This window comes from Leopardus geoffroyi, chromosome C3, assembly GCF_018350155.1.
Source record: "Leopardus geoffroyi isolate Oge1 chromosome C3, O.geoffroyi_Oge1_pat1.0, whole genome shotgun sequence".
NCBI lineage: Eukaryota > Metazoa > Chordata > Mammalia > Carnivora > Felidae > Leopardus > Leopardus geoffroyi.
In genome coordinates this window covers 73,613,116-73,626,898 of record NC_059338.1, presented here as the reverse complement: position 1 = coordinate 73,626,898, position 13,783 = coordinate 73,613,116, and the positions used below count along the sequence as shown (strand labels likewise).

Sequence of the window (13,783 nt, the reverse complement as noted above, 5' to 3'; positions counted from 1 at the left end):
AAACCCCGGGCAGGCTCGCAGACAAGGTGGCGGAAGGACGGCCCTGCGAGGAGAGCAGCCAACCGTGGAGTCACAGAGCCCTTCTCTAGAAATGTGTCACCTTCACGCGGGCTACAGTTCCTGTAACTCTTCGTTTCTTCCCCTAGTGGTAAAAACCCTCTGGGAAATTCCAATCTGTCGCCCCGTTCTTGGCCACGCCCAAAGAAGTGGCCCTGAGAGGCAACCCCGAGAGGGAGGGGCCAGTCGCTCTGGGGGCGAGGGGACACGGCCCTGGGCAAGGCAGGTGTTCCTGGGTGACGGTGGGGTCCTGGCCGGTGCCCAGGGCCACGCGCAAGGCGAGGGGAGTCGGCAGGAGGACTGCCACCAAAACGCCTCGCTCGACTTCTGTGGTTGAACGAGTACCAGTCTAAAAATACTTTAACCTCGTTTTAGCGAACAAAACAGCACGTACAGGATACATGTCACACACGTAGCTTCAGGACGAAGCACAAAACAAACATCCAACCACCCTCATGCCAGTGACTAACAAGGTTATTCTCTATCTTCACTGCAAACTCCCAGAACTTCACCCACAAAAGATTTTTAAATAGACTTTTGTGAAAATCCAACCATCATTTCAAACACTATGTCTTTGAGAAATGGTCCCCAAGCCACCCCCGTGATCTGTAAAAAGAAAACTTCCCCGTAAAAGTTGTTTTAATAAACTTTCCCCCATACATCAAAGATGTCCCCTCTGACCCGCCATCCGTCTTTAGCCAATAATATTACACATACTGTAAAAAGTACAAGGAGGAATTTAGGAAATCCTCGAGAAACGTAAATCGCCACCCCCCTTCCGCTGAGGCGTCCCCCGAATGGCTGGGATGGCCACTGTCCACTGCCGTCCTGCTCCGTGGACATGTTGTTCTTTCAAGAGCTTGGCAAGACATTCGGCCACGCGACCTGAGCGCTTTACAAAAGCCCTGAGGACACACGAAAACCACCCCCCAGGTGTCTCTCTCTCATGCTTCCCTGTAACGCTTACCAGCTGTGACTCTGTACTTATTTTGTGATTCTCTGACCAGCCACTGCCCCTCCCGCCAGCTCGTGAGCATCGCCAGGGCAGGGCTTGTGTCGGCTTCTGTGCAACCGTGGAAGGAAGGAACGAACAGATGAATACAACACTAGCTCAGTGTCAACACTCAGTCTTCGTAGAAACCCCTCCACCGATCTGTAACTCGACGCGAGGTGTTTTACGGCAAAAACACGGAGTATCCACGTGAAGACTATGACTCCGTCTTCCACAAGCCGTCTCCACCATCTCAACCAAGGAAGCTGTGTTTATCAAGCATCTACTATGCTCTGGGCGCGACTCCAGGTACCTCCTCGTCTGTCCTCACATCCCCCGTCTCGGACATGAGTTGTCCACTCTTCACAAACAGGAACCAGGGCACCCCGGAGGGCGACTCAGTGCCCGGCCAGTGAGGTTTTAGAACCTAAATCCTTCTATCACCCCAAATGTACAAGAATCTAACCTCCCGTCTTCTGTTCCCATCCTCTTAAGCAGAAAGTTCACGACTGTGTGCTCTGTGACAGTAATGAACCCACCCTGGTTACCAAGGACATCTCTCCACACCAACAGAAAACGATGAACTACCCCTTCTAGCGTGTGTATTTGTTTAAGCTCTCCCGCAATTCCTTGGGAAGAACCACGTGTGCCGTCCCGGTTAGTCCTCACCGTGGGCCAGGCACGTGTGACCCCCAGCTTGCTGCTGGGACACCGGGAAGGCAAGGACAGACCAAGCTGGGCTCAGCTCAGGTCCTGCTGCTATGAGAGCCCATGAGTTCTGCCACCAGGCCAAGGTGCCTCAAGTCCTTTTGAGACAGTGGATATGTTTAAGCCAAACACATTTTCCAAAAGAAATGGGTGGGCTAACAGTGCATAAAGTAGGCCCCCCAAGTTCATTCCGTTGGCACAGGAGAGCCCAGGAACAGCTGCTACTAAAGTGAGGTCTGACTGTGTGCCCAGCCTCAGGCTACGTGTCCCATACGCTCCCTGAGCACCTGCTGTGTCCCTGTCCCCGGGGGACTCACTTCAGCATCGGGCAGGCAGAGAATCACGTCAGGAGCAACCGTGAGGACAGTTCAGGGCAGGCTAAGGTGACATTTCAACCGTGGGACAGGAGAGAAGGGACAGGTGGAACACTGAACATTTGAGGGAAAAGTTAAGATGAGCTCCCTCACGTCTTATTACAAAACAAACTCCAAATGGACACAGATTGTAAATAGGCAACATTTCTAACTGAAACAAAGACATCCAAAGAACTACTTTAAAATTGAATAGTCTTAAAAAAACTAAAATGAAAATGAAAATTAAATTAAATTAGTCCTTTATAATTCGGGAGTCGGAATGTTCTCTTTCTTGGAACCAAAATGCAGCTCACAAGAGACCAGTCTGACTACACGGGATTTTTAAAGCTTCTCTGGTTGCCCAAGAAATTTGGAAAATGTTGTGACATAATAACTTCACCAACCTAAAAACATGAACCTGGGTAGACGGTCTACATAGATTCATAAGGATTTGAGACTCCAACGGGAAAACATGGAGAGGGTGCACGGGCAACACCAGTAGCCGACAAACAGAAAACGTATTCAGCCCTCGTTCAAAAAATGCAAATTGAAATCGTAAACAACTGTTTTTGCCTACCTGGCATTTAGAAGAGCCGGGGAAAATGATCAGTCTGATTACATCTAAGCTGGCTGGTCTCGAAGGTATGTTACAGAAATCGGTTAAAATTCTGTGCCCTCTGATGAAGTAACTCAGGATGCAGGCATTTATCCTCAAGCACGCAGACACCTACACACAACAGCAAGACATCCCCGCCCCGGAACGCATCAACGCCCACCCAACACATGACTGATGAGGACTTCGTCAGCACAAAGTCTGTTAAATAAGCTGTTGCGGTAACCTACTGACACCGCACGCGAACGACGACTCCACATACTGGGAAGCGGGAGAAGTTCCACAATGGCGTTGGAGGCAGTCCCATTTGTCACGTATTTACACACGCACACGTGTGGTGTAGGAAGGCTCATAAACAAAAGTGGTGGCTTCTGGGAGGTCATGTGATAAGCTGTCTTTCTGCGCTTTCTGCCTCGATTCTTTTAAGTGGACTATTTACTATTAGAAAAACAATAATAAAGCTATTTTTTTAAAAAACCTACAAAACCAACTTTGAACAAATTTTGGCAGGAGGATAAATGGGTGTTTACTCTATTTTTCTCTGACAATTTCCAAAGTTCAACAAAAACTAAGAGGTGGCAAGCATAGCCAGTACTCCGCCTAAGAGACATCTTTTTAAAAAGTTGCCCAGTCCAGGGGGCGCCTGGGTGGCTCAGTCGGTTGAGCCTCCGACTTCAGCTCAGGTCATGATCTCGCAGTTCGTGGGTTCAAGCCCCACGTGGGGCTCTGTGCTGACAGCTCAGAGCCCCGGAGCCTGCTTTGGATTCTGTGTCTCCCTCCCTCTGTCCCTTCCCCGCTCATGCTCTGTCTCTCTCTGTCTCTCAAAAATGAATCAAGGTTAAAAAAAAATTTTTTTTTTAAAGTTGCCCAATCCAGGATGTGAGGTGGGTGTGTTAGGATTCCCACGTATATCTGAGGCCCCTCATCCACAGCCACACAGATGCAGACAGGAGGGGCCCAGCTTGGAGGAGACGCCCCGTCATCTAGAAGATGGGCGGCCACCAGGCCACCCGCAGGGCCCCACACGCGCGGCCACGAGGTTGTCCCGGGGAGCCCCCTGGCACCTGCCAGTGCCCGGGGACCTGCCACACGGAGGTAAGCCCGCACGGCCCTTATTTCAAGTCCAAGATTAAAGCCACAATTCGGGTTCTATATCCCAGATAAAGCGAACTCATACTGAAAGTGCGCCCAAGGGAAAAAAAGTAGGGGACCGATTTCGGCCCATTTATAACCGTGCCCCACACGCCTCCTCCCTCCTCCCTTCAGGTTACACGGTTGAGTCAGTTTCTGAGGTGGCAAGAAACCATCTCGCTTACGTGCAACCTTTGCAGCAGGCACAAGCGGGGGTCCCAATGCCGAGCACACACGGCCCCTTCCGATGCCACAGCCCGGTTCGGGGAGCGTGGCATCTGCACTCGTGCAGGGGTGCTGCCCGCACAGACAGCCCCGCGGTCCAGCTAGAGCTGTGACCGCCAAATGCAGGTAGCCACCAACGTTTTGTTCACTTTTTAATGGGAAAGAAAACATACACGTTGGGAGCACATCTCGCCTGAGGGCAAGCACCTTCTGCAGACGTGCCGTTCACGTGGCAGTCGTGGACTGGGTGTGCTGCAACGTGACCTTCTCACTGGGAGCGGCCGGGAACAGGTCTGGCTGCCTCCTGTCTGTCCTTCTGGAAGGAAGGCACGGCCACCGACCAGCTGCGTGAGCCAAGGCTCTTTCCGTGGGACGCACTCCTGACTTCAAGCCCTAACCTGGGTAATGGACGAAGCACAACCGGCAGGCGGGTGCGTAGCTAACGCGAATCCACGGATCCTGATCCATCACCAGCAGCTCGTGAGGCCTGATGAATTTTAACAGACGAGGAATCAGGAAGAGAAAAATGGTATCAAAAATGAAAGAAACCACAATTTCAGTTCTGTCCCACGGGGCTACCGAGCGAAGTCTTCGCTTTCCGCCTGCCGTGGAAAGAATGAGTGTCTATTTTTACCGGCTAGGCGGCGAAACCCATCATCTCTCCTTCCTCGGCTAACACACAACCCGTGTCACTCAGAACCAAGGCTCCGCGTCATCGGCCCGACTGGGGAACTGACAGGTGACCCTGGGTGCCCAGGCTGCAAGGTGGCTGTCCACTGTCGTATCAGTTATTCTACGTGGTCCAACACAGACGGAAAAGGACGAGTGGGACTGAGGCCAGACGCCCTGGAGGGCTGATGGCCCCACAAAGCAGCTCGGCCGCTTGATGTGGCAACGCAGGCGGGAAGGGGACACACACAACAGTCCCCATGGCCCTTACGGAGGACAAAGTCAGGGGCTTTGTCAGACATTTTGAAGCCATCACACCCAAAAGTATCTTAGATGGGGACCCTGGGGGGCTCAGTCGGCAGAGCGCCCGGCCCTTCATTTCGGCTCAGGTCGTGATTTCAAGGTTCATGCGTTCGAGCTCCACATCGGGCTCCGTACTGACAGCAAGGGGTCTATTTGAGACTCTCTCTCTCCCTCTCCTTCTTGCTCTCTCTCTCAAAGAAAAAATGAAAGGAGGAGGAGGAGGAGTCTTAGGCCAGGCCAGCAGGACTCAGCGGGACCCGCTGGTTTGGGCTCAGTTACTGGAGAAGGGCTCTTTCTAAGCCGCTGCCAAACTAGAAGACCAAATGACTTCAATCCTGACCGAGCAGGCATGAGCTTACATACATTTCTTTCCGTTGAAGCCAATCGCTTTGCTAAATTCTATCCAGGACAGTCCCGGCTCCCTCCCCATTCCCTGCCAGGCCTGATAGCTGCCCCAGGAGAACACTCCATCTCCCCGCTCGGATGAGTGCCCACCGTGCAGCAGGACCCTCAGCGACCCTGTGCCCTCTGCGCACGGGCCACTCCGTGAGCCGCAGGGCATCCCTGACCTGGCTTCCACACACCCACTCCCTCCCCAGCCCGTCCCGCTCCTCGTCTCGGCCCCTGGAAACCAGCCACAGCAGACGTCTCTCTCCTGGAGACCCCGCGGTGCCCAGAGCCACCCAGAGCCCCTGCCACCCGACAGGACACTCTTTCAGATGCCGCAGGTTCACAGGACCCACTGACTGTCTTTGTCCGGCTGCTCCTGTTCAGTGCGTCCAACTAGAGCAACAGAGTAACCCACCACGTTCTCCAACTTACGCCCCGCTTTGTCACACCTCTGTCACGCGTGCAGCCTGCCGATGCCAGCGCCCGATCTACCTGGGACTTCAGGGGTTTGGGGGCCACGCGTGTCCTCCCACACACCCCAAGGCTCAGTCGTGTCGCCCCCCCTCGTGAAGCCATGCGGCCGGCCAGGGCGGTGCATCTGCTCTCAACACCTGGAGAGACGGCCCGGCCCTCACAGGGACCTGACTTCACACTACCTCTGAGGTCCCGGCGGCCCTCTAGCCGAGACAGTTAACGCACGCACACCTCGGAGCGCCCACGCGTCTAAACCCATTTTGGCACTAGTCGTGTGGCACGCATACACACGACACTTATGTCGCCTGGAAATCAGGACCCTCTCGTGATTCACAAAGCAAAAACAAACAAGACAGGCAAAAGCCCGTGGCCACTCAGAAGGGACTTCTTGGACCTAGTAAGTTACCCAATGAAAACCTCCTGAAAACATCACTCACTCCCGCAAAAGAAGCAGCAGAAGGGTTTCTCCTGAGGTCAGAACCAAACAGCGAGGCCTGAAATCACCACTTTGACAGGTTTTACCAAGTGCAGAAACAAAAGAAAAAGAAACAACCAACACGACTGGAAACAAAACCGCGAAAGTGCCACGTGGAGGCACAGTCACTTGCATCAAACTACGGCGGAACCACAGACAACTGTGAGAACTGAAAGAATTCATCAAGCTTGCTGAAAACAAGATTCTAAATATCCACTGCCTCCTTCTACCTGAGCAGCTCCTGATTAGGAAAATGACTTTTACAAAGATGCCATTTAGAAACAACAAAAACCACAGGTACAAAGGAGGGACGAGGCTAGAACCTGCTTGAAAGATACTTCAATTAATTAGTCTTGCACTCGGTGATAGGCTCAGCCATCTGGCCTCATGTTAACGCATGTTCTCTCTTCAAACCCCTGCAGCACGCTGATAAGTCAGCATCACGGGGGCTTAAAGATCCAAGAAATGTGCACTGTTCACGGAAAAAGGGAGCCAGATTCTGGGTGGTTATTCCCTATCAGGATCCTACGAGAAGGTGCGACGCATGACTCTTATTAATGATATCGCTGAACTACTAAGGCCATTCCCTGCAATGCCTTCCGGTTACTATAATCTGAGTGCCAGGTGCCCGGACAAATGGCATCTCACCTTTCCCGTGAGGTTCAAAACACTTCTGCTAAGGTAGGGAGTGTCGCCATCTTGCAGAAGAGACAGAGACGGACAAGGTGAACTGACTTGCCTGAGGTCGCACAGTCGCAGAGCTGGGACCCGGACTCCAGCGTCTCTGTTTCCAAAGTCTGGACTCTTCCCGCGAAGGCTCCATGCCTCCTCTGGCTCTCTGGCTGGATCAGGATGGTTTGGAAGGATCTGGAAGGGCCAGGAGCTCCCAGCTGCCATAATGTGTGACGGCAGTTAGCTGACAGCCCTCATGCAAGAGCACGGTCACGAACGACAACCGGGCACCTGATGGCCGTCCTGAACCACAGAGCCAGTCGTCAGACTCTGCTTCTCAACCCGAAATAGGTCCTAACTGTTTTGGAAGGACAACACGGTGGCAGTCTTAAAGCAACCCAATTCCTTTTGACATCGAGAGCTGGGGGCCACATCCCCTCCCCTTGAGTCTGGGCAGACTGGTGACAGCTTCGACCAGCAGAGCAGGGGAGAAAGGGAAATGATGCCAGGGATTTGTGAGGCTGGATAAGAAGAGGCCACGCAGCAACCGCTCTGCTCCCTGGGAATGTCTGATTTCCAGATACTTCCTCGAAGAACTCAGCCCGAGCCACACGGAAAGGCCATGTGGGCGCCCTGGCCAGCAGGCTCTGCTGAAACCAGCCTTGGTGTCAACCCAGCCCGGGTGCCAGACCTGCGAGTGGAGAGGTGTCCAGATGGTCCCAGCCCTGAGCCACTCCGCTGCCTCCTGGATGAGGCTGGATGGGGCAGAGAAAGCACACCGCCCCTGGGCCCGGTGCCAATTTCTGACCCAGAGAATCCATGAACACAACAGCTGTGGCTTTGCACCCCTCGGTCTGGGGGGCTCTTCCCACAGCAACCAGAGCAAACACCACATGTCTTACAGGCCCACCGACCAGATCTTCCTGGTCGCAGTGCTGTTCCCTACGAGGGCCCCCAATTCAGTACGGACTGTTCGGACGTCCAGCTGCCAGCCAGTCCTGTTACGATAAAGAAGGCCACAGGACGGGGGCGCCTGGGTGGCTCAGTCGGTTGAGCCTCCGACGACCTGGGTTCAGGTCACGATCTCACGGCTCAGTTCAGAAGTTCAAGTGCTGCACCCTGCTTGCTGCTGTCGGCGTGGAGCCTCCCTCTCTCTGCCCCTCCCCTGCCTGCTCCCTCATTCTCTCTCCCTCAAAAATAAATAAAGCAACGAAAAAAATAAAAAATAAAGAAAGAAGGCTGCACGAGGACACCTTAAATACGTATGTTGTGGAGGAAGGCTCACTGGGGAGTCTTCTGGCAATCATGTCCCCACTCAAGGACGTGGAGGAAACTAGCAGACAGCTCAGCACATGGAAGGGGCATGTGGCTGCGAAGCCCCCAGAAGAAACGGGCTTTCTGATGCCCTGCGGGGCTCACAGGAAGGGAACATGTCCAAGGGCAGAAAGAAAACAAAAGGAGATGTTGGTCGGTCAGCTGAGCACAAGCGGTTCCCCTGGGATCCAGGGTTGATGCAAGGCCGGTCTGAACCTGGGCCCCAAGTATGACAAAAACATCATGCTGCTGATTGGTCCCATGTTGCCTTAGAGGCTGCCGGCCTCCCGTGACCCTCTGGGTGTTCCGGCAGCCTGCACGGCCGTGGCCAAATGTCCGGCACGCCCCTCCCGCCCCCTCCCTCAGCTTCGGACTCGCTGGCTTCATGGAGGGAGGGTGTAACAGCCATCAGAAGAGTGTCCTGGGCACCTGGGGGACTCAGCAGGTTGGGCCTCCGACTCTTGACTTCAGCTCAGGTCATGATCTTGCTGTTCAGGGGATCCAGCCCCACATCAGGCTCTGTGCTGACGGTGCGGAGTCTGCTTGGAACTCTCTCTCCCTAGCTCTCTCTGCCCTTCCCTTGTGTTTTCTCTCTCTCTCTCTCAAAATAAATAAGCATTAAAGAAAAAAGAGAAGAGGAAAAAAAAAGGAAAGGGAAAAGAAAAGGAAAGGGAAGAGAAAAGAAGAGAAGAGAAGAGAAGAGAAGAGAAAAGAAAAGAAAAGAAAAGAAAAGAAAAGAAAAGAAAAGAAAAGAAAAAAGAATAGAGCTGTCCCAGGCCCACACCTCCGGGAGCATCTGGGGGGGGGCGGAGGGGGAGGGGGGGGAAGAACTATGGTGTCCTCGCCGGGCCCAGCCCTTGCCTGCAGACCAGGGCAGAATCAGGGACAAGGCTCCAGCCACCCCTCCCCCTCTCTGCTGTAACTCTCCCCTCTCAGTCGGGCTGTTTCCATCTTCAACAAAACGAGACAGAGACAGAGAAAAGACCTTCTAAGACCCTGGAGAGGAAATCACACATCAGCTATAAAGCAGCTCTGATTAGACAGAAGCGAACGTCAAGGGTGAGGCGTCCCCAAGAAAGAGAAGTAACATCCCGAGGCACCGAAACAAGCAACTCTGAACCCACGAGTGCAAGCGGGAGGACACTGTAAGGAACTAACACAAAGTCGTTCACGGGTGAAAAGCGGGCCCGGCCAGACTCCAGGACAGAGCGGTCTTTGGATCCCACGGTCCGCCCCCCAACCATCGAGCCACTGGTTGCGTTTACTCCTAACTGTCCCCCAGCTCTGCAGCCGGGCGGGGCCCCCACCATGCGCATGAAGTGCTCTCCCAGGGTCATCGCGTCACACGGTCAAACCTCGGCCCGGCAGTGCCCTCGGCCGCACCTGACAACGAGCGGGCCTGCTCCTCATGACTCCTCGCGTCTCAGCCCTGGACCCCTGCTCCCCAGCTCCGCCCCCTCATCCACCAGCACCCTCTACGCCCTGAGCACCGCTGGAGGCCTCTCGGGGCTCCAGCTGCACGTCCAGCACACCGCGCAGACTCGAACGTGTCCCGTCAACTCCCGCCCTCCCTCACGCCTGCTCGCCCGCTCACCGGCCCTCCCCTCTCCCCGCCCCTCTGAGTTGGCCACACTGGGCGCCTCCCAGTCCCATCCTCCCAGCACCACCACCCCTCCCCCAATCAGGAGGATCCCCCCCCCCTCCAAACCCACCTGACAGAGTCACCAAGACCCCGCATTACTCCCCCCCCCACCCCCGACGGGGTCTTCGTCTCAATCATGAGGCCACCACGATGCTGTCACCCCTGACTCTCCCTCACACCCGGCCTGTGACGAAACCCCCCTGCCTCCACCTTCACGATGCCCCCCATGGACCCGGAGTCTGCCAGCTCCCCGCTCCGCCTCCCGTGAGCACACGGGTGCAAACCCGCAGGACTACTCCGCAATTCCTAAGTGGTCCCCCCCCATGTCCACACAGCGGTCAGAAGCTGGCAGGCAAACTGTGTCACTCTGTGCCCCCCCATCCGCCCCCCCCCCCTCAGCACCCTGTCTCCGTCAGAGGCCCCGGCTCGGCCACCCTGCCAGCTCTTGCTCCCCTCTCCGCCCGCGGCTTCCGCCCTGCCTTCCCTCCACCCAAACACTCCTCCTCAGAGGCCTGCGTTCAGGAGCCACCTTCTCAGGGACACCTCCTTGTCACACGTGGCATCGCCCGGCCCCTCCCGCTCTACCATGTCTCGGGCTCCGGCCCTCTCGGCCTGCCACGGCCGGGCCACCCCACGCCGCCCCTGTGCCGGTGAGACCCGGGGAGACGCACACGCCGCTTCCTGCGGGCGAGGGGGTGCTCGGCCGTCACCCACAGTGGCTGCACCGGGCCGGGCACCCAGCCCACACGGCCCTGGAGAGACGCACGGGAAACAGAAACTTCTCGGTTCCTGCGAGAGCGGTTCTGAGTCTGCCTTAAGAGCTTCCTGCACCTGGACAAAGGCGTCTCTCTGTAGTCACTCTTTTCTACAAGGAACGCTTCAGAGTCCCGTTTTAAACAGAGCACGAGAGAGGCTGCAAATAAATATTATGAAGGGAAAGCTGCAGCTTCTGTTTATATCTTTCTTTCGTGATCAACACGGATTCTCGTTACACATGAAAATACTCCCAGCCTGGGCACCTGCAGGGTCCGGTTTGCAGCGCGGCCGCTGTGAAAGGAAAGAAACACACTTCCTCTCCTCAGCAATATATTCAGCAATCAAGCATTTCATCTCAGACGTTATTGTAAGGATGCTCCCGTGTTTATTTTAAATTACAATCCCTGTATGTTGTGAAAAGTAATGTTATTTCAAAGAAAACAAGGCACACGTTCATCAGCACATATCATGGTACAATTACCAAAAATAAACAAACAAATCCCAGAATGCCCCTTGCACCAAGAAAAGCATCTGAAAAGACTAAGTAACACGAGCTTCGGCTTTGAGTAATTTCCCTGCTCTCTTCAGCAAGGCTCCTGCCGCAGACACCTGAGGTTCACTCCAACTCGACTGGAGTCCCCTCACTTGGAATGAATACAGCTCCCTGAGGGGACACTGAAAAGCAAGTTTACCAAAAGACAGACACCAGAAAATTCCCTCAATCGGTGCAGCTGGACATCTGAGATGTCGCTTCTAAATACCGACATCCCGGGGTGCCTGGGTGGCTCGGTCAGTTAAGTGTCCGACTTCAGCTCAGGTCATGATCTCATGGTCCGTGAGTTCGAGCCCCACGTTGGGCTCTGTGCTGACAGCTCAGAGCCTGGAGCCTGCTTCCAATTCTGTGTCTCCCTCTCTCTCTGCCCCTCCCCTGTTCATGCTCTGTCTCTGTCTCAAAAATAAATAAACATTAAAAAAAATTAAAAAAAAAAAATAAGTACCGACATCCCGTAGAGGTACAAGTTTTTGTTTTTATTTTGTTTTGTGTCAGGATAATTAATTAGGATTTCTTGAAAATCCAGCAGGTAGAATCCCCAGGACTGTTAGCCCTCTTTACTCCATTTTTCCGTAAGAGAGACAAGCCCACAACTTAACGTAAATAGGAATGGGCTCGGTGTTCTTTAAAGGGCTGGAAAGAAATTCGGACACCTGCACACATCTCAGATTATGGACCCTGCCAGGTGCAGGATGCTTCCGTCTTTAAACGACACAATTGCGGCCTTTTCCCATTCACGTCAGGCTCCAGTCCCTGGCTGGATCACGTCCATCTTGACACCGAGTAAGGGGGGCGAGGGGGCACTTTCCCCAGCACCCTCTGCAGCTTGGTGAAGCCTGGAGACTAGGTCTGCTGGGTCCTAGTGGACCCCATTTAGCATAAGGTGGGACCCCAGGGCCACGTCTGCTAGCTCATGAACCAACCAAAAACGCACACCTCCAAACGGAAGTCTGCTGGCACCTTTGAGCCCAAAGCTGAGCCTGGAAATCTGGGTTCAGGAAGGGGCACGCACAGAATGATCCGGGGCCAGTTTTGGGGGGTTTTTTGTTTTGTTTTTGTTTTTCGTAACCATATTAGAACTCACGCGACATAAAAGGTACCCCCTTAACCGTTTTACAGTGTATGATGCAGTGGCTTTAGCAGATCCATCAGCACCATCTGGTTTCGGGACATCTTCACCGCCCCAGAAAGAAACCACACACCCCGCAAGGAGTCACTCCTACCCTCCCCCTCCCCTCCCCCCCCCCCCCCCCCCCCCCCCCCAGTGACCAGTCAGTCATCTGCTCTCCTGTCTCTGGATTTCCTTGCTCTGGGCACCTCATGGACACAGACTCACACACCTGGCTGCTTTCACCGAACACAATGCTTTCAAGGTTCACCTACGCTGCAGTTTCCACAGACTCTCCGTGAGGAGCGCGTTCCTGGCACCGGCTCCCGGGCACACAGACATGGCAGGTGGCTGGCCGCAGACAGGTACATGGCCCGCCCTGGCCAACGAACTGTGTGGAGTAGCCACGACCGTCCGAGGTTTTCGGAAGAACCTGGTGTTTGCACCCAGGTTCCTGGGGGTGGGGGGGGCGGGTAACGAGGCTGAGTGCAGCAGCACCAAGGGAGCCCAGCCGTCCAGGCCGCCAGAGCACCCGGCCTTAATGGCAGAACTGCCTCCCTCGCCAGCCCACGGCGGCCCAGGCGCACAACCCGTGAGCCCGGAGCAGACGTCGTTTGAAGACGGAGTTCCGGGGGCACTCGGTAAATGATGCAATGGACAGCACGTGTCCCTAAAACCAAGTGAGTGACCAACGCAAGCTCTGCACTGTGGGCAAAGTCAGGAAGTCACCGGGCAACGGCCTCCGGCCAGGAGTTAACTTCCACGAGCCTGAAAATTCGTGAGCAAACTGTTCAGGTGTGCCGGAATTCACGGCTGACTGTGCATACAAACACCGATGCCAACACACCAGCGATAAAAAGGCAACCGTGAGGCCACGGGGGAACCTGAGCCCTGACCGTCCCTCTGCCGTTAGGGACCAGCCATTGCTTGGGAGTCCTGGTACGTGACCCCACGCTTCAAGAGCCCTCGTCGTTAGAGACACACACTGAAGTCTGTGTGGATGAATGACGACGTGTAGGACTGCCTTCGAATTGTTCCAGAAAGGAACCCAAACCGGCCACGTGTTAGGACTCCTGGAGGCCGAGGGAGGAGTGCTCTGGGGACCATCAGACTCTCCGCTTACACACGCTCGGGAGTAAGAAATGCGTCTGGAAGTGTGCCGACTGACAGACGGAACGGCTCACGAGGGGCCCGGGTGGTCCCCCGTGGCTGGGGCTGCCCGCGGTGCGGGGGTTACCGCCACACTGCGCGGGGCCAAGGCCCAGCGATCCCCTCCTCTGGCCACTTCCCTCCGACCATGGACTGGACAGAAACACGAGTGATGAGACACGTGGCTGAGGAAGCTCAAT

The 13,783-nt window shown here is 54.9% G+C and overlaps 1 protein-coding gene across 4 annotated transcripts in view; it reads right to left on the bottom strand.

The window, feature by feature from the left end:
• The window catches only part of AGO2 (argonaute RISC catalytic component 2), a 112,882-nt gene that overhangs the window by 73,614 nt on the left and 25,485 nt on the right, over positions 1-13,783 (bottom strand). The window contains exon 1 of one of the 4 annotated variants that reach the window (XM_045453554.1): positions 2,687-2,841. The exons of 2 other annotated variants lie outside the window; for them this stretch is intronic. In XM_045453554.1, the coding sequence (XP_045309510.1) occupies positions 2,687-2,693 (7 nt within the window). In that variant the 5' untranslated portion in view covers positions 2,694-2,841. Of the gene's footprint in view, positions 1-1,514; positions 1,521-2,686; positions 2,842-13,783 lie in introns of those variants that run through there. One more of the 4 variants, XM_045453559.1, reaches the window with a different exon arrangement.